At 36.2% G+C, this 27,022-nt stretch overlaps 3 protein-coding genes across 3 annotated transcripts; 2 read left to right on the top strand and 1 right to left on the bottom strand.

Moving 5' to 3' along the window:
• Positions 1-531: 531 nt before the first annotated feature.
• On the top strand, positions 532-9,152 carry LOC109012796 (protein ZINC INDUCED FACILITATOR-LIKE 1-like). Its single transcript, XM_018994614.2, has 18 exons — positions 532-787; positions 914-1,180; positions 1,411-1,451; positions 1,678-1,738; positions 1,834-1,936; positions 2,051-2,153; positions 2,314-2,367; positions 2,453-2,515; positions 3,185-3,234; positions 3,346-3,421; positions 3,869-4,081; positions 5,433-5,520; positions 6,150-6,235; positions 6,329-6,436; positions 7,290-7,334; positions 7,431-7,519; positions 8,566-8,609; positions 8,853-9,152. The coding sequence occupies exons 2-18, from the start codon at positions 1,036-1,038 to the stop codon at positions 8,936-8,938; spliced, it is 1,455 nt and encodes a 484-aa protein (XP_018850159.1). The 5' UTR covers positions 532-787; positions 914-1,035; the 3' UTR covers positions 8,939-9,152.
• Positions 9,153-9,914: 762 nt separating this feature from the next.
• Positions 9,915-17,300, bottom strand: LOC109012797 (ABSCISIC ACID-INSENSITIVE 5-like protein 2). The gene is made up of 4 exons (XM_018994615.2): positions 17,041-17,300; positions 15,100-16,041; positions 14,916-14,987; positions 9,915-10,299 (listed from the first exon to the last, which is right to left on the bottom strand). Exons 2-4 carry the CDS (start codon positions 15,907-15,909, stop codon positions 10,219-10,221), a joined length of 963 nt encoding a protein of 320 aa, XP_018850160.1. The 5' UTR covers positions 15,910-16,041; positions 17,041-17,300; the 3' UTR covers positions 9,915-10,218.
• Positions 17,301-20,920: 3,620 nt separating this feature from the next.
• On the top strand, positions 20,921-26,616 carry LOC109012795 (SUN domain-containing protein 1-like). The gene is made up of 2 exons (XM_018994613.2): positions 20,921-22,106; positions 25,982-26,616. The coding sequence occupies exons 1-2, from the start codon at positions 21,033-21,035 to the stop codon at positions 26,285-26,287; spliced, it is 1,380 nt and encodes a 459-aa protein (XP_018850158.1). The 5' UTR covers positions 20,921-21,032; the 3' UTR covers positions 26,288-26,616.
• Positions 26,617-27,022: the final 406 nt, after the last annotated feature.

The raw sequence follows: 27,022 nt of genomic DNA, 5'->3' as shown, positions 1-27,022 counted from the left end.
CTATCGTTTATATAGATGGTATAATGAGAAATTATTTCATCAGCTATTATTTAACATTTTATATTCTATATTTTATAAAATATATTCCTATATTCTATAACAAAAAAATACTTTTACATTTTTATGGAACAGTTACTCATTCATATTATATAAATTTAAATGTAATTTTATATATAATTATAAAATACATAAATATCATTTTATTATTTTAAAAAAGAGTAAAATTTATTATCAAAATATTATTATTATTTTATATAAATCTTATATATTTTATTATTATTTTTAACGCGATTAGACAATAATTATATAATTCACGCGTAAATATTTTTCTCTATAATAAATGGGGATGGAACACATCAATCCCATCTCGTCATAAATGATTCGCTTTTAATCATTGCTGTCTTGTGAGTAATAAATAAACGTGACCTCCTGCAAATAAATTTGGCCAACTATTTTTTTATTGTTATTATTTGCATTTTTTTTGTCTGCAAGGTTGCGAGTTTTATTTCTACTTTTCTTTCTTCTGATTCAGACAGACGTGAACACGTTGTCCAGTTCCTTTGCCATCGAAAAACAATGGCAATAACAAAGGAAAGAAACAGGTCGTGCCTCGTCCTATCCTTATAATTTCATTCGGCTGACGCATGCAATGATGCCAGTTGCCGCAGCCAAGGTGGTCCTCTCGTGTTCTAGCTGCAGAACCTGACGTTCTTGACTCTTTTAAGTACTTGCTCCGAATTCCCTTAAACCAAGCTGTGACGAACAAGGCTCATTCTGAGAGCATATAGTATGTTTTTGAAAGCTGATTTCTATGAATATTAACTCCAGCATATTCAGAAGGAGAATCTTGTTTGCTTGGTCCTGAAGAACACATGACAGTCTTGAAATCATTTTTTTTTTGTTTTATTTGCAGATTGGTGAATAGGTTTGGAGAAGAAAGGAGAATTGTTTTTTTTTTACCGATACAAGGACTGAGTTTGAGGTAGTGCTGCTGGCATTTCGGGCCAAAGTATCGTTATTTTGGCTCGGTCAAGAATGGCAGAACCTTGTACAGAGAGTCTGCTGAAGAAGAATTACTACGAGAATTGTCCTGGATGCAAAGTGGATCAATATAAAGAGTTACACAGAGGTTTTCCCATCCGAGAGCTTGTGTCTACATGGGTTGTTGTGCTTTGTACTGGTAACCACTCTCACCCAATAATCTGTGCCTGTATTCATGCGCTTTTCTCACTGGTGTTTACTTTAGGAGCATGTTTCTCTTCTTTTGTTAAGAACAGGAAAATTATCCTAACATGATGTAATTTTAAGGGGAAAAAGTTTGCTGGAAACACTGAGATATTGTTTGCAAGCGTGCATGCAACTGTACCCTTTAATGTGATCCCTACTGAATAATCTTCATGTTCTTTCCAGCGCTGCCAATATCATCTCTCTTTCCGTTCCTTTATTTCATGGTGAGTCCATTCTGATCATCAAAATGCTGAGTAAAAATTTGGACAAAATTGCATGTTCGTATAGGAGTTGTAGAATTTATTAATCAGAATAATTTCTCTGCTTTTGGAAGTGACGAAATTAAAAACCCTTGAAGATCTAACCTTTCCAACCTTTTGAACTTTAATCATTAGGAACATTATTCAAGAATTTAATCTCTGCTGATTTTCTACTAATTTCTATTTGCAGATTAGGGATTTTCATATCGCAAAAAGAGAGGAAGACATTGGCTATTACGCCGGTTATGTGGGTGAGAATATTTGCACAATTTATTCTTCATTGGCGATACCTTTTTTCGTAATCTTGAAGAAGTAATCCTAACAAGCCACTCCATATATCTTGAAGGGTCTTCCTTTATGCTTGGTAGAGTTTTGACATCTGTCTTTTGGGGAATTGTGGCTGATCGATACGGTCGAAAACCCGTTATAATTATAGGGACTATCACAGTGTTAGTACCCACCATTTGACAATTCATGTATATGCATTTGAGTTTGAATATTTTCTTCAAATGCCTCTAGTACTTATCTATGATTTTCTTTTCTTTCTTTAATTCTTGAAACAGGGTTATTTTTAACACACTGTTTGGCCTTAGTGTCAATTTTTGGATGGCTGTTACAACAAGGTTTCTTCTTGGAAGTTTGAATGGTTTGCTTGGACCAATAAAGGTACACTGCATGATTTACTGAGCACTGCAATACTGGAAATATTTCCATTCTGTTCTTGGATTGCAAATCATTTTGCTTTTCGTTTTTGGACTGCTTCCTTCTTTTTGCTTGGTCTAGTTTTCCTACCACATATACATACATTAACTTCCTCCCCTACCAGGCATATGCAGGTGAAGTTTTCCGCGAAGAATACCAAGCTTTAGGGTTATCAGCAGTAAGTCTCGTTGACCCATGTATAGTCTATTGAGTTCTTTGAAGTGTTGTAAATTATCAACACTAAGAATTATGATTAATTTCAGGTTACTACAGCATGGGGCATGGGGTTGGTTATTGGCCCTGCTTTGGGAGGATTTCTCGCACAGGTACTTCTATTTCTTGGTCTCTTGTGGGGAAAACGTATCTTGAAAATGCAACAGTTTTTTCACATGAACTGGAGGAAATTTTCTAATGCAGGAGGTATGAAATAAGGAAACAGCCCAGTTAAAAGGATAGAAATTGAATATCTAGGGTAGTGTTTGAGAAAAAGAGCAAGAGAAAGGAAGTTTGAGATAATTTTTGTGTGTTGGATCGTGCTTCTTTCACACACCTTCACTTATTTATGTTAAAAACATATAGCAAATACATTACATAATTGCTCTATTGGAATCTCCCAGAAGAGAAAAAATATAGAAAAACACAATAACAACAATGTCATCAACTCGAACTCTAAGAACCCTCAAGCTGGGCATAGAGATCAAACATGCTCAGTTTGGATACAAAGACTGCTGAAGGAAGAATGAGCCAATTGTTTAACGACCATATCACCCAATTGGTCCATATGCTGGAAATAAGGAGTGACTCTCTGCTTTTGCATTAGGAGATCCCAGACAAAACGGCAATCAACCTCAATGTGTTTAGTACCTCATGAAACACTAGTGGATTGATTGTCACAATTCAGATTGAATAATTCTCTATTTATACTTTTTTTAACTGCAGTATTCTCTATTTAACTGATTCCTCTATTGTTTTTGTTGCACAAATTTGTTATTCAGCCAGCAGAAAAATATCCAAATATATTTTCCAAGGAATCTTTATTTGGGAGGTAAAAGTGTTTCTTTTGAGGAACATTTAGGTAACATGCAGAGGGACTGTCTTATTTCCACTACTGGCTGATGTTTATACTTTCATTAACATTCTAAAATTTATAATGCAGATTCCCATACTTCTTGCCCTGCCTTTGTATATCACTGTTTGCATTGGCAGTATCCATTGCTTGTTTCTGGCTTCCGGTACTTTCCTTGTTTCTAATGCTCTGTAGTTATATAATATCTAATTATTTTTCTACTTTTTTTCACAACTTGTCATCACAATAGATGTTTCTAATAGCCTCAAATTCTCTAGCTTATTACGATTCAACTAAAACTTTTTGTTGAAGTTTGGAAGTCTTTATGTTTTAAATTAAAATGTTGTTAGAATCAGTACTTTGTTTAATATCTTTGGATTTCGTAATGAACTTACACTGAAAATTGTTCACGAGCTAAAGTTGCTATTTGGAAAAAATATTGTTGTTTTTGAGTGGAAAAGCAATGATTGTTCAAGAAAGGCTTCTTGTTTAGCTATCACTGCGAATGGCACAGGTCGACAACTAATATAATTGCACTTGCTTGAGAATTACTTGCCTGGACTATTATTGTCTACTTAGCACATATTTGTCTAAAAATAGCTGGATTTTACAGGAAACGCTGCACATGCATGGTGGCAAGACATTACCCGATGACTTAGATGAGGGTTTAGAAACCGGGTCATGCAATTCTAACATAAATGAAAAAACAGAACAAATTGAAGGAACAAGACCAACTGCAAAGGAAAACCTCATAAAGAATTGGCCTCTGATGTCAGCTATCGTTGTTTATTGTATTTTCTCACTTCATGATATGGCTTATACGGAGGTATGAAAATGTTTTAAATGATTTCTTTATATCTTGTTGTAGACTTGTGAACATATCATGATTTGGTTGGTCACTACTCTTGCATATTAGTTTTCCACGGATATTTTCTGGTTCATCTATGTTCTCATGAAAGTGAAATATCTGGTTTTTTCTTTTTTGTAAGATGTGTGTAGTTGGCTTGTGTGTCCATTATTGGATACATACAAAGTTTACTGTTTTTTTCCTCTTGGTTTCTCTGTAAAATTGGAATAACTGTAGTACACAGTCAACAAATACGGTGTATCTTAAAGTACCAATTTAAAAAAATCCACAATTTCTATTTATGATTAGAAGCTCCACTCACCAAAGGTAGAGCTATCCTTCTCCTGCTGGATACACCTTGTTAGACGTAATGGTTACATCAAGGGACATCCTGACATGCACTTGATGTTTCTGTGTGATGGTATATTTTGCTGAATGAAAGGTTTTCTAGCAAGAGTTAGATAGATCACCATGTAGTTTTCAGGTACCAACAAATATTACTCTTTTTAAGGCTTACGTGAAGGAGTCATTTGATAATCGATTATGTTTTATTCTTTTAGTTGTATATTTGAAAAAATAGTGAAGGGAAGACTAGAAGTTGTAGGGGAATCACAGTTTTTATCTTTTAGTGTTAGTCTCAACTCCAAATTCATGTAAGAAGATGATAAACAAGCCATTCAGTCCTTCACACTCAAAGCCAAGAATAAAAAGTCCCTCGTACTAAAAAAAAGGTCCCAAGTCCTATTATGTCATAGGTCAAGCTGGGTGTCTAAACAGATAACCCAAGTACAGCCGGTCCTTCTTCGAATGTAGGCCTAAATATGCTGAAAAGAGGATGGGCCAAGTTCAGACAAGCAGAGTTCGCTTGAGATTCCGTTGAGATTTTCACCCCCTCTACCCAACCCTTTGATGGAAGTGAAAATACCATTGGGATTCCAATCAGATGATGGCCGATTGGGTGAAAACTTCTGGTCCAGAGTCCTTCAGAATTTTTATGACTCTTGACGAGCATTCCCAAGTCACTATATGATCTTGATGTCTTAAATTCTTAATGGGGTTACATTGAATGACAAGTTCTGTCTCCCATAGTTTGTTTACTCTACTACTTCCAGCAGGGGTCTTCTTCTTCTTGGCTTCCCTCCCTTCATCTTGTCTAGATGCCCGTTATTCTTGCAGTCCTCAATGAAGAACTTTTCACTTTGAGATTAAGGCTAATTCTACTTTGATAAGCAAAGAAACCGACGTTGTATAACTTTTTTCAATTCTTTCTTGCCTTTCCTGTCTCCGAATTTCTAAGTTGGTGATATTACTAAACCAACATCTCTTTTAGATATTCTCCTTATGGGCTGTCAGCCCCCGAAGTCTTGGGGGTTTGAGCTACTCAACCAGTGATGTCGGCGAAGTTCTTTCATTTTCAGGTATTTATTTTATACTTATGCCTCCATTCATATTAATTATTAATCAATTCATATTTTTGTCCCAAAAGCTTTTTAACACATTCTTGAATCAAATGTGAAGGGGCAGGTCTATACCATCTGTTAGATTTTTTCTTTTATTAAAAAGAACTTGTTTAAAAATGGTTGTTCTATCTCTACTACTAGGAAACACACTTCTTTAATGGATATTGAAGGAGTTGTGTATGTTTCTACCAATATGAATCTCTAGACGAGAAATTTCAAGGATTGCATCATCCACTCAATCTAAAGATATATTTTCCTTTCAACCTCTTAATAGAAAATTAAGTATGATGTTTTAATGTACAGTCCATATATGGTTTCACAAACAATTCAAGAGTGGAAGGATAATACACTTGTGCACTTAAATTGCCCCCTTCAATTCTATGGAATTTAGCTTTTACTTTTGCACTTCAGCTTTGTCATTGGTTTGTAATGCATCCCTATAATCATATTTAAAACAAAGTTATATGCATCTGCAGATTCATTGCTAAACATAGTGGGTGTTTCCATAAACATAGATACTTGTGCTGAAACATCCATCACTCAATACAATTGTTGGATTATTGTTGATCACATACATGAATTTTTAGGTTTTGGCCTTCTCGTTTTTCAATTTTCTTTATATCCATACGTGGAGAGATATATTGGGCCCACAATGGTAATGCGCATTGCAGGTGTAAGTTTTCAAATCTCTGTACTTGATCTGTACCTCATTTCTGTATAATCATGTCTTTCCTCACGATTTTGGGCTTATAAATCCCATATGCAGGTTTTATCCATTCCTTTGTTAGCAAGCTACCCGTTCATGACCTTCTTGTCTGGGTTCAGTCTCACCATCTTGCTAAATTGTGCTTCTCTGTTCAAGAATGTCTTCTCTGTAAGTCCATATACGTCTTAAAGAACTCATTTTAATTTAAAAATTCACCAGCGTGATATCAAGCTTCATCAGTAGGCTGATCGGAAGATGCTGAGATACATTTTGATTATCTGAAAATGAGAATCCACTTGTATTAGAAGGTCTCTCTAGGACTAATTACGGGTGTTGCAAGTCATTCAGATAGACTTTTGACTAAAATATATTGAAACTCAATATATGAAAATTAGATTTTATTGCTTGTACTAGAAGGTATTGCTTAGATATTCACAGATTAATGTACCAAATCAAATCGGCATTTGTAATATCCTTACATTAAATCAACACATTCTTCTTGTTCACAGTTTGTTTATTCTTATCACTATCACTTTGAAGATGGACAATAAAAATGGAACATCGTGTCACTTCTCTTGTGTTTTGTTGGCTGGTTACAAGAAAGTATCATACTTTTGAAAATAGGTATTAAACTCTTGATATATTGGTCATATTGGTATTTCTTTGTGTAGCAAGCCATGTGGCCAAGTGAAAGGATAATGTTTGTGGGTCATGTGCTAATTGTTTAATGCATAAGTGTCAAAATCTATGCGAGTCACGAGTTAGGTTTTACATAGAGCTAGATGTAAGCAAAAGGAAGAAGAGAGCATTTTTAAGCAGTAGTTTTTGTTAGTTCTTTAGATGCCATACTATATTTATGCGTGCAATAGCAATAACGTTGCACAGAATGGAAAGATGAAAGTAGAAGGTAGGGTAATATTTTCTTAGCTGATGAGATAAAATATTTCCATATTACTAATACTCATGGTCAAATTTTTTAGATCATGCGTTTTTGAAGTTTCTAATGTTTCTTCGTAAGCAGGTGGCGATTATAACAACCTTGTTCATTCTGCAAAATAGAGCTGTGGTATTCCTCTTTCCTCATTTTGCATAATGTAATTCCTTCTCTTGATATCTTTTGAAGTGGTCGTAATCACAAAATATTTTTATGTCAACTCAATAGGAGCAAAACCAAAGAGGAGCTGCTAATGGTATTTCTATGACCGCAATGTCTCTATTCAAAGCAGCTGCTCCAGCTGGAGGTGGTGCATTGTGAGTGTCCTCTGAATTTCTTTGGCGTTTATTTTAGTTTGTTGGTGATGCAGAAACCCATTTATGGATTATAATAGGGCTTTACATTGTTAAATGTGCATTGTCGACAATTTTCTTAAACTACACTTCATATTTAGTAATCAGATTTCATATGAGACATAATAAAATTCCTTTTTTTAGCATTATTTTTCCCATAATTTAAATCTATGCTTGTAAACAAATGTTAGTATTGTGGTCATAAAATGGAGATCAAGATTGCCAATCGTAGTTTTGTGGGTGAACCGCGAAGTAGCCAACGTTGGTTTTGGCTGAAATTGATGCCATCCCTAATGCTCATGACATAATTATGCTAGGAACAAATGTTTTGCTAGCCATTGAAATACAGCCGGGATCCATTTCATTGGAAATATTTGTATATGGTTAAGTAGCATGGACTCTACAGTCATGTTCCTAGAGCATTGTTGCCGCCGTACCTTCCTTCTATACTTGTAGAGATTTTAAATTCCATTGCAAATGAACACATGCATTGAATACGATATATAGAAGAAGATTTCTTATGTATGTATAAATAACTATATAGGTCCTACTTATGTGTTAATTGAAATAAAAACTAAATCTAATTTTATGTCACTACTGTTACCTAGTTTGACAAAAAAAATGAGTATATAATTACTAAATAATGGTGTATTTTAGTAGCATGTACCCACTAAATCAGTCATATCCTAATCTTTTAAGAAATTCTCCATGCTAATGTTGAACCAGGTCACTTATCCTTCTACGTGCACCCTACCCGGGGTTGATTTTAAATGATGAAGATACCATGACCAATTTATTGGAGGAATTGTAGAGCATGTATATAATTTTACGTGTATGATATATGTTACATTGTTTTGTACATTGCCATATTTATATTTGAGAAAAGCATACTTTTGCATCCATGGTAGTTTGGGGGTGCAAAGTGTATTTATCCTTTTATATTTTTACTACATTTTCTCTTATGGGGGAACTCTAGACTTCTGATTTTTGCATTTCCTTTGTCTGTGTAGATTTTCTTGGGCACAAAAGCGTCAACATGCTGTTTTCCTCCCAGGTATGTTGCTGCACTCATCTAAAACCATATTTACTGAGATGATTTTCGTTAATCGGCATCAATTTATTTCATCGGCATTCAATACAAAGTTTGTCAGTGTCTTACTTATTTCAATCTTTACATCCCTCATATTTATGGAGTGAAAAATGCATGTGATTATTTCACCAGCACAATGAAAACAATAATAGTTAATCTGAACTGAAAATGTGTGAGCTGAGCTTTGCAAATGGTGTTGAAATATAGGTGACCAGATGGTTTTCTTCGCTTTGAATGTGATCGAGGTGATTGGGGTGCTGATGACATTCAAACCATTTCTTGCTCAGAAGTAAATGCCATGCCATGGTTAGAGAGAGAGAGAGTTGAATGTAAAGAAATCTCAAGAATTGTTGAATAAAATTCTTGGGATGATTAATGATTCTTTATTGTGTTGGTAGATCAGTGCGTGTGCGTGCATTGTATTTGAGACTGACTAATTGATCAGCAGCTATATATTACAAGGAAAGAAAGCAATCTATAACCATTTCATGATTTAGGTACTGGAAATACTCCTAACAATATTTTTCCTATATGCATCGTTGTTGTTAAATCTGGGGCTGTCTGTATTCACGCATGTTCCATTTCCCACCTCAACTTGAGTGGTGTTGACGCCACGCCAGCAATGTCAGTCAATAATTTGGTGGAAAGCATAACGGGAATCCTGGCCTTAAATTAGGCATAAACTTGCATCTCTGCATTATCAAATTGAAAACATGTCAAAATAAAATAAAATAACTGAGATTTGTTTCTAAATTCTCCTCACTATTACCTTCTTTTTTATATCTATTTTGGGACCCAAACCCACGTATGGGAATATTTATTTGAAATTCTCTCTTGGCTGTTAATCTTTGGTCTGCATAATCGTGAATTGTACCACTTTCACGTAATCAAAATTAATTTTTTAATAGTAAATAAATCTCACTCTTTTTTAAAAGCGATTACGTGACGTTTACGCACTTTACGATTGTATATAAAATTACTCAAAATGAGAATTCTAACATACAGAACTTAGTAAATGGATAACCTTGAGCCTTGATTAGAATTTCAGATCCAAATTATAGCACTTCCCCATAAACCATAACATTCTACAGCTAAAAGATCAAGAAGAACATTTCAGAAGGTCTAAATAACAATTTCCAAGAGACCCATGAGAGAGAGAGAGAGAGAGAGAATCATGTGTGGAGTTTCATAATACTTCTGGGTAAGCTCAAAAATAGCAGGAGCAACTTCAATTAGAACCTCAATAAGCAAATTATCAACAAGAACCGATGAGCCAAACTTAATATGATTAGACCATGGCTAGGAGAAAGAGGCTATATACCAAACTTCTGTCAAAACTCATTAGTGAATGTGAAATAGTACAAAGAGTGATGGAAATTTTGGTGAATGATTTGACACAGAAATAGATACAAGCAACATCCCATAATAGGGAGGAGTAAACCATCCACAAAGATGCAACAGACAGTTGGTTCAGCGGGAGATTGGGCGAGTGCTTTCATCCACCTAACAGTAAACTAAAAGGAGCATCCCAAAATGCATCATGTCTACATACTTCCATGAATGAATACAGATGTCAGATTGGGGCTGATGATGTTCTGCGAAGCTGATACCTTGGCTCGGGAGGAGGTACAGATGGCAACATTTTCTCTAGCTCCTGCAAGACAAGGACCAAAGTTACTCGTCACTTTCATGAGTACTCCATTGTTGAGGGAAAAAAAGTATCAAACCGAGTCTCCGACAGGCATGACAATCATAATTATCAACCCAGAAAACAACACTAATCACAGCAACATGTCATGGTGACACCGCCTTTTCTTCTCTTTTTCTTTTTTATGGAGGATAAAAAGCCTCAGGAAGATGTAACAAACTAAAGAAAGAAGAAAGGGAAGAAGAAATTGTCCCCCAAAGAGCAACTTTCAATTTTTTCTTAAAGGTATATACACCAAATAATTTTCTAGGAAGCACATAACTTTAGACTGGATTCAGAAAGGTATGGATCAAAATAAATCCTATTTGACCATTGCTGCCCAATTAAATGTAACCCATATTGCTTGTAATAAAGGGAATCTCTATCTCTTACTTTCCCACACATTTGAATGAATGAGTGAATATCTGAGTAAAAATTTTGTTTAATACATTCTCAGATCAACATGGGCTGGTTGAATGAAAAACCTATATGTATCATAACTAATATCATTGATACGGCAGTCTTTGGTCAATTCCCTTTTGACAGAGTGACCTGGGAAAGGGTAAGATAGAAAATATGAGAATAACTAATATTTAATTACTTTGTGATGATATGACATATAAGAGCAGCAACTCCGTAAGCGTAAACTGGGTACAGAAGATCATAAAGCCCAGAAGTCACACCTAGCAGACACATTTCAAAGCTTTCAACTTATTTTTTTCTCTTGTTCTTTCCACAAGTAGATTTTTTTTTTCATAAAAAAAAAAAGAGGCGATAACTAAAGTATGCTACTAGAGAATCCCTTAAATTACAATTTTACAAATGAATGATCCAAAAAAAATTCATAGAAGTAGAAGGCAGGCTGCCTTTGATAGACACCCACCAAACCAACGACATCATTTCTCAACTACCCAAAACACGATGATAAAACATTAAAGGCTAGCTGGAAGTGGGCTTAATAACAGCCAAGCAGCCAGCAAAGAAATTGAGCACATCTGAGATGGAAAATTGATGCCAAATGAATGCTGTGAGATCAGCATGTGGCCCAATGTGCCATGTCGACATTATAAAAACATATGTACAAAACATGTCCACTAGATCAGCAACTTTTGTTCCCATAATAACAACAAGACATGGTAAGAGTAGCCATTAGGGGTGGTGGGAAGCAGTGTCCCCACCCCTGCCCCGCCTGGGAGGCGCGGGCAACCCCACCCACAGGCAGAAAACCCAGCAGGGGTGGGGGGCAGTCTGGGCTCAGGCTCGCCCCCCTCCACACCCTGCACCCCAGGCTTGGGCTTTAAGCCCAGTCCAAATTAATATATATGTAATTATATATATAAATTGGTAACGAATTTTTTTATTTTTATTATGACATTGTTTTGGGGGGTTAAGTCAAACCCCCCCCCCCCCCCCCCCCTCCCCTCTCTCTCTCTCTCTCTCTCTCTCTCTCTCTCTCTCACAGTCAGTCTGGTTCTTCTCTCAAAGCCTCTCTAGTCTCTTCTCCTCTCTTTTCATCCTCCTCGGCATTTCCTCCTCTTCTTTCCTCAGACCCTCTCTCTTTCCAATTTGTTGTTTGTGAAGGATTTTTTTGTTGTGGAATGTGGATTTTGTTGTGGATTTGTGATTTTTTTTTTTTTTTTTTTTTCCTGTTGGGTCACAGCCGTGGGTAGGCGGTGGAAGGGGAGTGGATGGACCAGGGCGGATTCCGGGGGGGCAAACCCCAGTGAGGGAAGGGGCCACCCCTGCATGGGCGGGTAGCACACCCCTAGTAGCCATGGGACTTTTTAAAGAAAATAAAAAATACAAGAACAAAATTGGAATCTAACATTCAGTTCATAGACCAAATTTGCATTTTCAGGTATTATGTTATCATATTTCTGAACACGTTAGCCATTTGCATAAAGCTATTCAACTCAAGTAAGCACAAGTGCAACTGAAATCAGAATCAACTAGCCAACCACAGAAAGTGCAGTTTGTTAAATTCAGAAAACCATTTGGCTATGGTTAATTTAAGTCCAACCTTTTTTTCCCTGCAATCACCTTTTGACTGGATCTGTTGATGATTGTACTCCCATTCTTTGTCCTAGATCTTTTGGATTTCAAATTTACTGTAATTTTAAGTACCTTTATTACAATGCTTATAACTTCATAGCATTGCAGTTTCGTAGTCCCTTTACTTTAATTTCTATATAGTTGGTTTACTCATTAAAAAGGAGAAACATAAGTATACCTATCCACCAAAAAAAGCCCTTGTGTCCAAAATCCTGGACTAGAGCTACAAAGTCATACACATGAACATTTTCTTCGCTTCTCAAAAATTTAGGATATCTGGTGTTTGCAAATCTAAATTTGATAAACCTTCTAGAGTAATTATATGTATATATATATATATATCTACTATAATTCGATAAATGTTTACACCATTTCAGCTCATTGAAATATGCTTACATGAGTTCAAAGTTAAACATAATATCAGCTTGGTTCTGAATTTTGTTAAACAAAACCAGCCTCATAAACTTACCACACTGCCAGAAAAAGAATAAAATAAATAAAACCACCACACAGCCCTTTTTCCTTTATTCACGAGTATGACAGATTCTTTAAATTATATTTTGAAAAAGAAATTAAGGTTGCCCTTCAGAAGAATTAAAAGGAGGATGTTGTCTCCCACAGGTTCTTGTCAAGTAAACCGTGAGCCAAACAACAAGACCTCTACTTCCCATTGTAATAGCTAAATGATAATGCCAATGTAACAAAATTACCTAACAGGTTTAGAGTTAAAAACAACAATAAGTTGACAGTCTCCCAAAACTTGTGGAGTTATGATGCCAAAAACTCAGGAATACATCATCAATTCCTTTTTTTTTTTTTTTTGACAGGTAAGAATACATCATCAAATTTCCAACTGAAAATTGAGTGATAAAAAAATCCACCTGTGACATGATACCATATACATATATGCACGAAGCCAGGAAGCAGTTTTTTTAGGGATTTTATTTTTCTTTTGTTGGGTGGAACTGATTTTAGGGGGAGCAATGTGAGGAAATTAATTAAAACCTCCTATAAACTTTTTTTTTTTCAAAATTTTGGAGTGATAGGAGTGCCAAGGCCCCTCTGTGCCCCTGCATATATGGACAATGAATTTTGAGAGGAGGTGGAAGCAAAGAGGATAGAGAAGAAAAGTCGGCCTCCTAATTACCATCCCTCCCCTACTTATAAAAAAAAAATTACCATCCCTCCCCCCAAAGTTAAGAAGGGAGAAAAAAAGCATCACTCTCGCGGGGGGGGGGGGGGGTTTAAACATCCTTCTTCCAGTTTTTTTTTCCCCAGGCTCCTAATTTCTTCCCTAGGCAAAACAAGAAAAAAAGTAATTTTAGAGACATGAAATTGTCATTAGGAATAGGCATAGTCCAAGCTATACAGGAAGTATACAAGAAAATATGAAAATCTAGCCCATTGATCTTACAAAATGTTAAGACACATGTATGGTATAAAATTATAAATCTTACAAAACTCAGTTGCTAAACCGTGCACTCCTACAAGATTGAGTCTATGGCCCACCCTACACTTGTTTAAGAGAGCAGGAGTCCAGGTTTGGTCCAAAGAACCATGACTAAAAATTTCAGTCATTTCTAACTAGCCAATTGATCCTCCAACGCTCATATTAAAATTTCTCATCTCCACCAAGCTATTGGTGTTTAAAAAATAATCCACCCAGTTCCAAAATGGAGTAGTAAATTAGGTCTCCAACACTCATAGATAGTGCGCCTGAGTGGGTGTTAAACAGCCATGTAGATGAAACTGTTTAATCTGCTAAAGGAAAAAATGCCCTTGTCTGTTGCTTACTGAGCCTTGTCTAAAAACAATTGTTTTTTTTTTAAGTAAAAAGATTTGTGTAAAAAAAATAAATAGTGTTTCTCATCTTCAAGACAAGAAATCAAATAGGAACTGCTTGTAAGATGATCTATGACTAAGCAGTACGTAAATCCGAATATGATATAAAACTTTCCAGTATGTTTAGGGTACACCATCAATGAATCCAAAGATAGAAAATAAGAATCTTCCACTTCGAATTTCAATAGCATATCCAACACTGCTAGGTCGACAGTGAGATCCCGAGAAGAGATCAAGAGGGAGGTATTCTTGAATGAGTATCAGATAGACCTTCAATGTTTGGATATGACCCCTTTTTCAGCATAAATTAGCCTACAAATTTACAATTATAACAGGGTCGCATGAAGGATTTATTATATTTTTGTTAACATATAAATAAGAAAAATGCTCGAGTGATTAAACTAATACAAAATAACTATATCATGTTTAACGGTATAACAGAATGTTATTATATATGAAATATTCTATTTTTAATTGCTATCATCTCTCCACCATAATGTGTAGTACTCATTTAAAGTTGTAATCTTAACATGCATCAGACATACCCACAACCTGTACCACATATCAATGCTTCGAAAAACTCTAATTTTCTTTCAATCATCAGTAGAGAAGACACGCTTTTGACACAGTAAGGTATTAAAGAAAATAAAAACAAACAACAGCTCAATATCTCAAATGAAGAACCTAACCTTCCGTTTCCGGAGCAGTTCATTTTCCTCTTCCAGACGTGAAACTTTGTTCTCCAGTTCATTAGTGTAAGCCTGTTTACATTGTTATCTTTCGGGTCATTGGAAAATCAACACAATAAAAAACTGGAAAAGGCAAAGAAACAATTCAAGGAATCAGAAATAACCAACACTTTTGAGAGCCAACCTGCTTCCTTGCTCGTGAACGGGCAGCAGATTCTCGGTTCTTGATCATCCTCTTCTGCCTTCTCTCAACAGTCCTCTCGATCATGTCCTCTGGGATGCCTCTTTTCCTACCAGACATCTGTGTGTCCGACAAGGTTCCCATCAAAGGTGAAGATAATGCTACCTGATTCTCCGAATATGCAACATCCATCACAGCACCAGCCCCAATGTGCAGTGGCTGTGGTATAGGCTGGCCGGGCATGTAAACCCCCATCATACCTTGTTGTGGATGTTGATATTGTTGTGGTGGATACTGCATCCACTGACCTTGCTGTGGAAACTGTGGGGCTACATTCTGATCAACCACGACAGGACCAGCACCTTTTTTCTCTGAAGATGTTTCAGCCACAACTCCTGCTCTCACCAAGAAATCCTCCAATGTCATCTCTCCCAAAGTAGGCTGCCGCTCCCGAGATTTCTTTTCCTCGTTATTTTTACTTTGCTGAATATCTCTCCAAACCTCATCCACTGTCTTCTTGCTCAGAGCACTAGTTAATGACAGGCTAGCCTGATGCTGCAGTGTAGTTTGATTGGCCTGTGCTGTGCCCTCAATGTCCATACCTGTGGACTGGTTGGCCTCAGCAGTCCAAACATTTTTTAGAAGCTCGTCAAGGTTCATGCTGCTAAGTGGCTTCCCCAAGTCACCTAACTGATTTTGAACCTCATCGAGTGTAAGACCGTACATTGAGTTTTGTCGCACCAATGGCTGGAATTCCGACTGTTTTCCATTACTATCTCCCACACCTTGAGACCCCATTGTCTCGATCCCCATCCGCTAACTCTCAGTTAATATAATCATTCCAATCCCAAACTCAAATGCCTATAGCAACAACTATGAAGACTCTCAAACTTATCTCCGTAAGCTGCTGAACCAATCTTCAATACTGCCCAAATAATCAGAAACCTGAAAATCCCAATCGAAAGTTCAAACCACCCAGCATTTCATCAGAGCTCAGATTATCTAAAAACCTTCAAATAATTAGATCACATGCAAAATACACTCTACATATATTTCAAAATACTTCAAAGACAAGAGAATAATGGATAGAAATCTTTACTGGATTTTTCTTATAAGTATAAATCCACGATATATTTCGTGCAAAAGCATATGTAGGCATGCATGGAGCAGAGCTATAGCATCCATTTCACCAGATAATTTATATAACCCTGAACCTATTAAAAGGAATAAAAAAAAAATAGAAAATCATTACATTCAGAATTCAAAATCCCTTGAAAATCACCCCAGAAACCATGAACCTTCCAAAAATTTCGTAGTATTAAGAGCCAAAACATATTCAGACGATCCATAGACAGTGAATCCCCTTACCCATACTCATTCTCAGAAGAAAAGGTGATGAATCCGTTGCATGCAAAAAGAAAGGGCATAGCTCTAGCCTTCAAGGACCAATTCCTTCGAAACCCTAAACCCACTACTCTCTTTTTTTTCCCCTCGGAAACCCAAAACTCGCAACTCAAGCCCAAAAAGATTGACCCACAAATTGCTCCCCTTAAATGCCCAGATTAATTTGCTTTGTATTCAAGAAACAAAGAAACCAGTGTACTGGAATATTATGGATGGAAAAAATAATACTTTTAATTACCATAAAATCAAATAACTAATAATACCATACAAGATCATCGCATTACAACACCAGAACCCGAGAAGGTGATAAAAATTAGAAAAACAAGAAAAACAAAGGAAAGGGTCTGCATGCAAGAAACTCAGTGTTCTTATCGAAGCCCAAAAAACCTCATAAATTAAGAATGAAAATCTTCAAAAAAGAAACTCAATGTTCTTATCATGAACCCCCTCAAGTGGTCCCCAAACGTAAAAGCAAGACATATAAGGAGGAACAGACATTGAAGGTCAATAAAATGAAAGAAAAATCAGAGTGAGACTTACTTGATCTGAATCTGAACTATGTAAGGAGGATTGAGTCTTTGAGAAATAGGAAATAGACTCTTGGTTCCAAGACTTTGGTCCTCACTTTTTCTTTGAGGAGGAAAGGAAATCATCACCAGCATGCATCCATGTACAAGTTTGTACAATGTCTACGCTTGCAGAGGGAACATCCCAGGTGGGTGTCTCACAGAGAGAGAGAGAGAGAGAGAGAGAGATAGAGTGAAGAAAAACCAAAACGCCCAAATTGAATATATAGTACTGCGGAGAGACGACGTTAATTGGCTCGTTTTATTGTTGTTTATAGTCTCCGATGTGAATAAAATAATAAATGCTATCATGCGGGACGCCTCATAGGATAATCATGAACTCTCCCACTTGCTTGGTTGGTTTATTTAAAATTAAATTAATTAAAAAAAAATGGCACACCTCACGATAAATGTGTCTTGCTTTGCTTTGGCATTTGCAAATTGCAAAGCTCCAAACTCAAAAAACTACACTCCACCTTAAAACTTTTGAATTTATAGGCAGTCCCATGCACTTTCCAATATACCTCTTTTTTTTCCTTTTTAAGAAAATAGTGCTGATATCATCTACATTTTTTTATTATTACCTATTTAAAAATTATTTTTTTATAATTAGTTTATTTTCTTAATTATACTAATTGATATGACAAGTTTAGATAAAGAGAATAATTATTTCAAAATTATTTATTATTATAATGGATTTAGTAGTAAAATCTATTTTTAATAAATGATATTTGCAGTCTTAAGATTTACAAGTCATGCATATTCTTTTTTTTTAAAATGTATAAATTTACATAAAATTTTAATTTTTTAATAACAGATTTCACTTTTTTTTTAAAGAAAATATAAGTAGTTTATACACTTTAAAATTATATCTAGAATTTGATCGAGAAAAACTCATGTGAGAGGAACATGTTAGTGATCTTTTTATCTCATCATGTATAATTCAAGATGGTATATTATATTATCCTCTTGTAATAATGTAATCATTAATCACAAGAAGCACTAATTCGTGATCGATAAGTAAAATAATTACTTGAAAATACTTAAAAAAGAGAGAATGATTAGTGAGAGAATAGCCTTTTTCTATGCTTTTCTCTTAGTACTTTTTTTTTAGGGGGTAATAAGAGAGATGTTTTTCAATGAACATTTACTAATTAGGGAAGAAAAGACTGTACATCTACTAAATAACAAAATGAGAGAGTTGGTGAATTAAAATATAGAGTGAACGCATTGAAACATTGCTCAAAGGCAAATAAAGACAAAGGAAGAAGCGTTTGAATGGAATGGAACCCAACACAACTGACAAGATGTTTGTCCACTAGTCAACTTCTCTGCAACTCAGGATATATCCCTATGCTCTCTCTCTCTCTCTCTCTAGAATCTAGAACACCAAAGATGCTTTGTGGCAACACATGGACATGTTAGGTTCGAGTTTCATTTTTTTCACCTTTGTTTTCTTTTTCCCCAAAAGTTTTCTTACCAAGAACTCAAGAATCAGATGATACTGATTTGAGACGAGATAAAAATTAAAAGTTAAAAATTAAATAAAATATTATTTTTATTTTATAATTTATAAAAATTAAATTATTTATTATATTTTATATATAATTTTAAAAAAATTATAATAATAAAATAAAATAAAATGAAACGTATCGTATCCAAATCAGATATTTTGGAGTGACCACCACACTAGTGCAGGTTTCACAGTTCTTTCCATTGAGAAGAAACAGGTTTTTTAAATAAAATTGATCCAATTTTGAAGGTCTTGGATTTGATTTTAGAAAAATAAATGAGTGAAAAGAGGAAAGTTTTCTTTGCTTTTTTATTCTTCTCCTCCTCTTTCTTTCCAAGTTAAATATTTATTTTGATAAAAAAAGTTATTAGTGTAAATGGGAAGCCAAAAAAGCCTTGCAAAGATCCTAAACACAAAGGCCTTGCAGTAAACACAGAACATAAGTTTTAGAGCAGAGCACAGAACACGGCAGTCAAGCTGCAAAAAAGCAAATTAAGCAGCACCAAAGACAAGCCAATCACCACCAAAGACAGCAACCAGCAGTACAGTTTGACAGCATCAACACAAATAATAGCAACATAAACAACAAACAACAGCAAACTCGTATAGCAAGTAACAAGCAACCCAGAACACCAAACCCACTGTAAAGTTTACTAACAGTAATAGTAATAAAACAATAGAATCGCCAACAATATATCTGGAATACAAAAGAACCAGCAAGTACAGTAAAACCACACTGTAGTAGCAGCAACTAGGCGCAACCAGGAACGACTCGAGCAGCAACGGTACCAAATAAGAAATGACGACAACAACAACAACAATAACCAAAGAAAGCAATATGTTTCTGTTTTAGACCAAAGATAGCAGCACAACAATGATAGAAACAGCAAACATCAGCACTTAAAAAAGTCTTTTAAGGCATCTCGGGCAGCAACCAGATAGCACCAACTAAGAGGCTGGCACCAGTTCAGAAAGTTCCAAGTAGCAGTATTTACAGTTTAAGAACGCAAAGACTATATGGTATATACATTCGTGCCTCTTGCTGTTGGGATACTGGTTCTGAGATTTGGGTTGAATGATCTAGACGAGGATGGTTAACATGATAGATAGGGGATGATCATCTTGATGGATAGCTAGCCCGATGAGGTCCGGCTGTCTCCTTGACCTTGATTTTTGCATCGATATCAGGGTGTGAAAAGATCAATATATATATACCCTGAGTGAGTGATGGTGAGGAAGATTGAGGATTAACTGCATGTGCCGCCATTCGAAACATCCTGGTGTCATGAAAGGTAACTGGTATCAACATTTGGTCTGTATATCGCATCAAAGATGAGACATCAATTTTATCTAAGGGAACATTATGGCTAATATATGACAAACAGTTTGTCAAAAAAACAGGCGACAATGCGTGATTGAAATTTAAAACCCATCGGAAAATGCGTTAGATTATTAAAATTTAAAACCCAATATCATGTTGTTTTGTCAAATAACATGAATTTTATTAACATATTGTCATATATAATCATTAAACAAATAGTTAATATTGACTCATTTATTACTCAAACCCAACTCATTGAGATAGGAGATATTCTATACTTCACACCAAATTTATAATATTCATTTCACTTAAAATAAAAGACGAAGCTTTATTATCACTCTACGTATTCTTAATATAATAATTTATTTACGAAATTATTTAAAATACAAGGAATGTTATAGCCTCAAAATAATTTTATAAAATATTATAAAATAAATTTAATGGATTTAGAATTACTACCTGCATCTCTAGGATCGAGAGTGCACAAAACCTAACCCTGAAATGACGTTTTATTTATTAAAAAAATATAAGCTACAACGACGTTATTTTCTTAAAAAATATTATTTTTTAAAATACATGTATATATATACATGGATTGGGCTAGGTTGGATAGGCGAGTAAACTCCGAGCAGGCTTGGACACAGCTCGAGCCCCGCCCCGCCCCTGGCTCCGACTATGTGCGGGCATTCACTCTACAAATGAGGCCAAGTAGAGGCCGGATGGGGTGGGGGCGAGGTGGCAGATGGTAGTGCCCCATTGTAAAATTTTAAACAAATTATTTAAAACTATATCAATTTATAAATATAACATTTATCTTAAAATATAGTATATAACATTATTTATTAAAAATGATAAAATTACATCACTCTAAAAATAGGGATTTCCCAGTCCCTTACACGTGGTCCCACTCACTCGGCCATAGGACCGTCTTTTACATTTTAAATCACCGAAGCGCTCCACAGGTCCGCGCCGATTATATTTTATTTTATTTTTTGCAATATATATGGGGAAACAAATTCAGAAGAGCAGCCTTTTTTCATTATTTCTAAGCTTTATTTTAATATAGAATGTGCTTTACCCGTTTTCTCTGATCTGAGTTCGAGAATTTGAGAAATCTGAGGCCCCATCCCAAATGTCGGCTTCGACCGTATCCATCACGGCGAACCCGGCGGTTCGGCGCCGACCTGTGGTGTCGACCGAGAGGAAGACCACTAACATCGAGTTACTCGGCCTCAACGAAGCTGCCGCGCCCCAACTGAGTCCCAACGGTCCGGCGGGAGGTGACGATGTAGGTGCTGCCGGAAACGGCAAGGATCTGAGCAACCACTCCATTCGCGGTGAGAGATCGTCCAAGGAATTGGCGCAGCAGGTGAAGAAATCCCTGGGAAACAACAACAACTCCAACGTGCCTCTTCGCCGCACTCGCAAGGCGCTTCCTCACAAGGCGGAGCACCCTCGATGGGTCACCGTTCTCAGAGTGTTTGCCAAGAATTTTGTCCTCCTTGTTGTCCTCGCCGGCCTGGTTCACTTGATTCGTAGACTCGCAGTGAAACCTGGGGAGTCCGTGGCGGGGACAGAGATGGGATTTTCCGAATTAGAGGGGAGGATTGCGGAAGTGGAGTCCTTCATGAAGACCACCGCCAAGATGATCCAGGTCCAAGTTGAGGTTGTGGACCGCAAGGTTGAGAACGAGATCGGGGGGCTAAGAAGGGAAACTAAGAGCGAGTTGCAGAGATTGGAAATCAAGAGCGAGGGATTGGAGAGGTCCTTAGGCGAATTGAAAGCAGTGGAATGGTTATCGAAGGAGGAATTTGATAAGATATATACGGATTTGAAAAAGGCCAGGAGTAAAGAACATGGAGATGGAGATGTGAATTTGGACGAGATAAGAGCATACGCGAGGGAGGTGATTGAGAGGGAGATAGAGAAGCACGCGGCGGATGGGCTCGGTCGCGTGGATTACGCCCTGGCGGCTGGCGGGGCGATGGTTGTGAAGCACTCGGAGCCGTATTTGGTGAGAAAGGCCAGTAACTGGTTCTTGAATGGTGCCAGAAATTCTGTTCGTACCAATGCTGACAAGATGTTGAGTCCAAGTTTCGGGGAGCCCGGTCAATGTTTTGCGTTGAGTGGGAGCAGTGGCTTTGTGCAGATTAGGCTGCGCACGGCTATTGTTCCTGAGGCTGTTACTTTGGAGCATGTTGCTAAGGTGATGTTGTGTATTCAATATTTAGTTTACTGCTGAATATTCATGATGCGAAGCTTATGATATAATATCGTTTTGTATATAGATGCGTTATTTCATTGGATTTGCTTGCATGCTCTACCTGACGTTGTTGGATTGTTTGAATATCTGAGATGTTGAATTTAAGGTTTCACATTTTGTGTAAATTTCACATAGTCACAACCTGTACAAACTCTACTATTAAATCTGGAATGTTTTGAACATGAAATTGGTTTTGGGGAATAATGGGTGCCACTTCGTGGGAATCAGGTTGGTCAATAACTAATAGTAACTTTAGGATTGGGGTGTTTTCACCCAGAAATCTTTCAGCCAAGATAAGCCTGAGTAACTTTTTAAATGCACAAATTGTGGGGAGTAGGAACACCTACTTGTAAGCTTGACCTGAAGTATTTTAAGTTTTAGACGACATGACAGTCTACCTCTTGGAGTGTTATTCTTGCATGGAAACTTAAGAGAAGGGTTGGACGATGCCAAAGAGCTCTTGCTCAAATGGAATTTTCTCATCTCCTAAAGAATGGGGTGGAGGTGGGGTAATGGGTTCACGACCCACTGTTTGTGTGCATGCTTATTAATTATTAATGAATTTTAATGACAAGATCTATTGTAACTTACCATTAAAGTAGACATATTTGTTCGAGGGTTGGGGTGAGGGCATGTTAAATTTTATTCACTAATAGATTTGGCTTGAGTAGCAGACCTCAAACTTGTTAGGGCCGGATTTCTATTGACCAAAACCAGTTACTTGCCTCAGTGTTAGGGATGCTTGGGGAATGAGATAAGATGGGAATTTTATTTTTTTGATCGGTAATCAAAGATAATATATTCATAAAAATAGGCATAGTCCAGGTACATAGGAAGTATGCATGAAAACACGCCTAGCTAGAGGATACAATAGAAAGAAGAAGATCATGGACACTACGTCCATTACAAACTATAGCCCCCGCCCATAGGAACAATGTCTTAAAATGGTTTGTAAATAGTAGTCAAATGGTTTGAGTTAAGATGTTTTATTGGGTTTTGGGGAAAGAGAAAAAAAATTGAATAAAAATATTATAAAGTTAAAATATTGTTAGTATGTAATTTTTAATATTATTTTTGTTTTTAAATTTGAAAAAGTTGTATTATCTTTTGTGTTTGTTTAGAAGTTTAGGAAAGTTGTAATGATTAGGTAATGTTTATATGAAAAAGTTGAAATTTTGAAATTGAAAAGTGTTGGTGTTTGAGTGATGTTTGTGAAGGAAATTTTGAGAAATTTTGAGATGAGATGAATTTCCCAAACAAGCCCTTAGTATTACATCACAATTTCCTTTGCTAGAGGGATCTCATCTTGGCTGAAGTGTTCGAATTTATCAGTTGACCTTTTTGATGGTGGCCTGTTGAGGAGTGGATTTAGTATTACACCTTTAGGGCTTGGTTGAGAATGCTTTATGGTACATCTTAACTAGCTATACAGCCTTGTATTGATGAGCTCAGATATTAAGGCTTTGATGTTGATGATATCCTTTGCTTGTTTAGCGAGAGAAGATATTGCATGTTTGTTGATGCTCGGCGTGTTATCCCCCCTTTTTGGCATGTGTGTGTGTGTGATTGCATAGGACATGCAAGATAAAATAATTTAACATATATGTTTTCTCTATAAATTGCTGCCATCCTATTAGATTCCCTTTCTTTGTTACAATCTTGTAGTACTGGGTTGATTTGCCAAGTTGAATTATCTGAGATCATTGCTCTCTCTCTCTCCCTCTCCCTCTCCCCACCTTCCATCTTTCCTTATCTTGGTGAACAGTTGATAGTATGTAACATAAGAAGGTGGTGGAATAGAAAAATAGCACGGCATTTGCTTGCTCTATATATTTTGGGATGTCAACATTATGTTATTTCATGTTTATTTTACCGATAAAAAAATTGTTATTTCATATTTATTATTTGTCTGAAACTTGTAAGAAAAATTGAGGAAAACTATATTTAGCAGACTCTACATTTTGTTTATTACTTAGATGATACTTGATACGGTGCTTTTGAATTTTCTGTGAGCTCTTGCCCAAATGGCACCTTTCTCTTGTATGAGCAGGGGTGGGTTGAAGATTAGTGTGTGGGTTAAAGAGGCATGAGTGTAACTCATTAATTAGTTGTTTTATTTTAGCAGAATTCTCCAAACATTCAGAATCTATGTTTTGTGCCCTTGAGATGAGTGGGCTTGTGTAATAAGGAAAAGTTTTAAATTTTGTTTCCGTTTCTGACCAGAATATCCGGGTCTCTCATATTGGTATAGCAACTAGTACACTTTACCTCTGTGTTCCATTTCGTTCTAAACCCCAGGCTGTTTTGGTTTGTTCAGGCCATTTTGTTCTGTTTCAGTTTTTCTGGAAGAAATTTACATCCCAGCTCGGAATGGGTTTGCGGTTGTATTTATTATCTTTTTTTTTTTTGTAAAAGCCAGCCTTTTGGTAATTTCAACCAGACTCAGCAGATTGAATATCCTTCGCTCCTTTGCTTTCCCAAATTCTTGATCTCGATTCTCTGCTCTCTCAAATCTCAAAGCCTTTCTTCAGACACCCGGTGCCAATAAAAAAATAATAATCTCAAAGCCTTTCTCCACTCTCAAATCTCAAGCATTGGTATTTATCTTCACTCAACCATCAGCATTTCTCCATTCAATCATTATTTTGGTTTGAAAAGGTAAGTCTAAAGAATGTTATAAATAATGCTGTCAATGATAAAATTGAAATTTGTGCAAGTATTATTCTGGCTCTTAGATCGCTCATAGTTGGTGCCTACTTTGTAAGTTTGTTGTTCTCCCGGGCATGATTTTTTCTTTCCTCTTACCTGAAAACTTATTCTCTCTTGCCCAAAGTAGATTTGAGAAACAGTTGGCTAACAGTGTGCTACAATTTTGTTAATGGCGTAGGGATTAAAGCCACATAAAATAATGTATTCTATAAATATATAATCTGAACAATTCATGGAAACTTGTGCTTGATCCCCCTGACACACAACCTGTAAACTATCTGCTACAATTTTACAAATACTGATCTTTGAGAATATAGTATGAATTTTACTTACACTCACACAAGAATATAGGATCCATGTCCTCGTGTACATGTACGGTTTTTTAGTTTACGTTTTTCCTTCATTGTTTGTTGGCTAGGAAATACAAAAATTTGGATATGGGGGTAATTCTGAAACAGTACACCTGCATACATTTATACCAAAACATTCCAATCTTTGGCCTAAACCAGTAATTGTGGTTTGTTTTTGGACGGGTGTATGGATTAATAGCATATGCACACACAAGACAGGCGTTTAGGTTGTATGTTTTTCTATTTTGTTGAGATTCATATGATCCTTAGTTTCTTTTATCACTGATCTGCTCCATCTATTGTGGTCATTCTTGCTTTGGAGTTTACATGTTAAATCAACACATATCTGAGAATTAGTTACACGAGATATAATTGGCTCTGGTATTTCAAAAGAAAAAATGCATCTGCTATCGTGTCTGTTTTGGAAGATGACTCGCGATGTGCTCTTCCTTGTTTACCTACCTCTACCTTTCTGCAGTGGATAAGCTGATTAGGAAATCACTACTAAGATTTGCATATGTTATGCTTTGTTTCCACTACTGGTTCGTTGCACAACCAGTATGAACAGCCTTTGCTCAAGGCTATTTCATGCTGGTTGGCCACTTGCAAGTTTCTGTTACTAGTTGTCTGCCTGTGTTATTCTACCTCATTAATTTTGTTAATAAATTGCAGCACCATCTGTAATCATCTGATCTATCTCTCTTTAACTTTTCCAATTATGCTAATAAATTGGTCTACCTGAAATTTATTTTTGAACAGAGTGTCGCATATGACAGATCCAGTGCTCCCAAGGACTGTAGGGTCTCTGGATGGCTGCAAGGGCATAAGATAGATGCGGCAGTCGATACTGAGAAGCTGTTTCTTTTAGCAGAGTTTACTTATGATCTCGAGAAGAGCAATGCTCAAACCTTCAACGTCTTGGAATCAATGGGCTCAGGCATTGTTGACACCATCAGGCTTGACTTCACGTCGAACCATGGAAACCCTTCCCATACTTGCATTTATCGCTTCCGGGTCCATGGTCAGGAGCCCAACTCGGTTTCTACAATGGAAATGCAGTCTTGATGCAGCAACGCTGGCGGCATATGTGTCCCTCTTTTTGTAGGCATCTGTGTCTCTCTTTTTGTAATTGTTGTTCCTACTTCCCCATATTCTTTATTTAGATGTAGTGTCAAAAATTCCAACTTTCTAGTTACAAGACATAGACTCTGCATAGAGAGGAAAAAAAAACCCTAGGTAGAGACATCTAGTCATCCGTGTTTAAAGTTTACTATTTCCTCGTATTAGTGTTCATCAAATAGATGTGTATCTTATCGTATGATATCTGACTAGTTATGAAGGAGCTTATATATTACATTATCAAGGTGAAGCAAAACCGTTTTGATCTTTTTATATGATAGCTGCCAAGTTATGAAGGAGCCTCTAGTTATTGATTTTACTTAATTAAAAATCATTTTAATTTGAGAGTAAATGCTTTATATGAATGCAGGAAAAATCAAATCAAGAGAGTGAGTGAAAGAAAAGCTTGTCATGCATAGAGAAGCATAACAATTTCTTATGGACCTATGATGATATCATGATTGTATATATCATCCATATCAGCATGCTAAGCTCTTTAGACATCTTTCGATTGCTATGGAGTCAAAAGTCTTACCACTTGAAAACAAAAAACAAAGAACATTAACCGATGGAATGAGATAAAGGTACAAGATAATGTTCTTATGCATGTTTTTTTGTTTTTTTCCCTTCTCTTTGAGCTGAACGTTTGCAAGAATGTCAAAAGAATAAAAAGGTGGAACA

The sequence above is a fragment of the Juglans regia genome, chromosome 14 (assembly GCF_001411555.2).
Source record: "Juglans regia cultivar Chandler chromosome 14, Walnut 2.0, whole genome shotgun sequence".
Taxonomy (NCBI): domain Eukaryota; kingdom Viridiplantae; phylum Streptophyta; class Magnoliopsida; order Fagales; family Juglandaceae; genus Juglans; species Juglans regia.
The sequence above is the reverse complement of the archived record's forward strand: the minus strand, read 5'-3'. Positions and strand labels throughout refer to the sequence as shown.

Excerpts from the sequence above, each read along its gene's own strand:
- LOC109012796 (XM_018994614.2), top strand. The coding sequence starts at position 1,036 with ATGGCAGAACCTTGTACAGAGAGTCTGCTGAAGAAGAATTACTACGAG. Across the intron at positions 1,181-1,410 it reads GGTTGTTGTGCTTTGTACTG|CGCTGCCAATATCATCTCTC; the intron begins GTAACCACTCTC and ends TGTTCTTTCCAG. Across the intron at positions 2,368-2,452 it reads AAGCTTTAGGGTTATCAGCA|GTTACTACAGCATGGGGCAT; the intron begins GTAAGTCTCGTT and ends GATTAATTTCAG.
- LOC109012797 (XM_018994615.2), bottom strand. The coding sequence starts at position 15,909 with ATGGGGATCGAGACAATGGGGTCTCAAGGTGTGGGAGATAGTAATGGA. Across the intron at positions 14,988-15,099 it reads GTTCACGAGCAAGGAAGCAG|GCTTACACTAATGAACTGGA; the intron begins GTTGGCTCTCAA and ends CAATGTAAACAG. Across the intron at positions 10,300-14,915 it reads AACTGCTCCGGAAACGGAAG|GAGCTAGAGAAAATGTTGCC; the intron begins GTTAGGTTCTTC and ends CTTGTCTTGCAG.
- LOC109012795 (XM_018994613.2), top strand. The coding sequence starts at position 21,033 with ATGTCGGCTTCGACCGTATCCATCACGGCGAACCCGGCGGTTCGGCGC. Across the intron at positions 22,107-25,981 it reads CTTTGGAGCATGTTGCTAAG|AGTGTCGCATATGACAGATC; the intron begins GTGATGTTGTGT and ends ATTTTTGAACAG.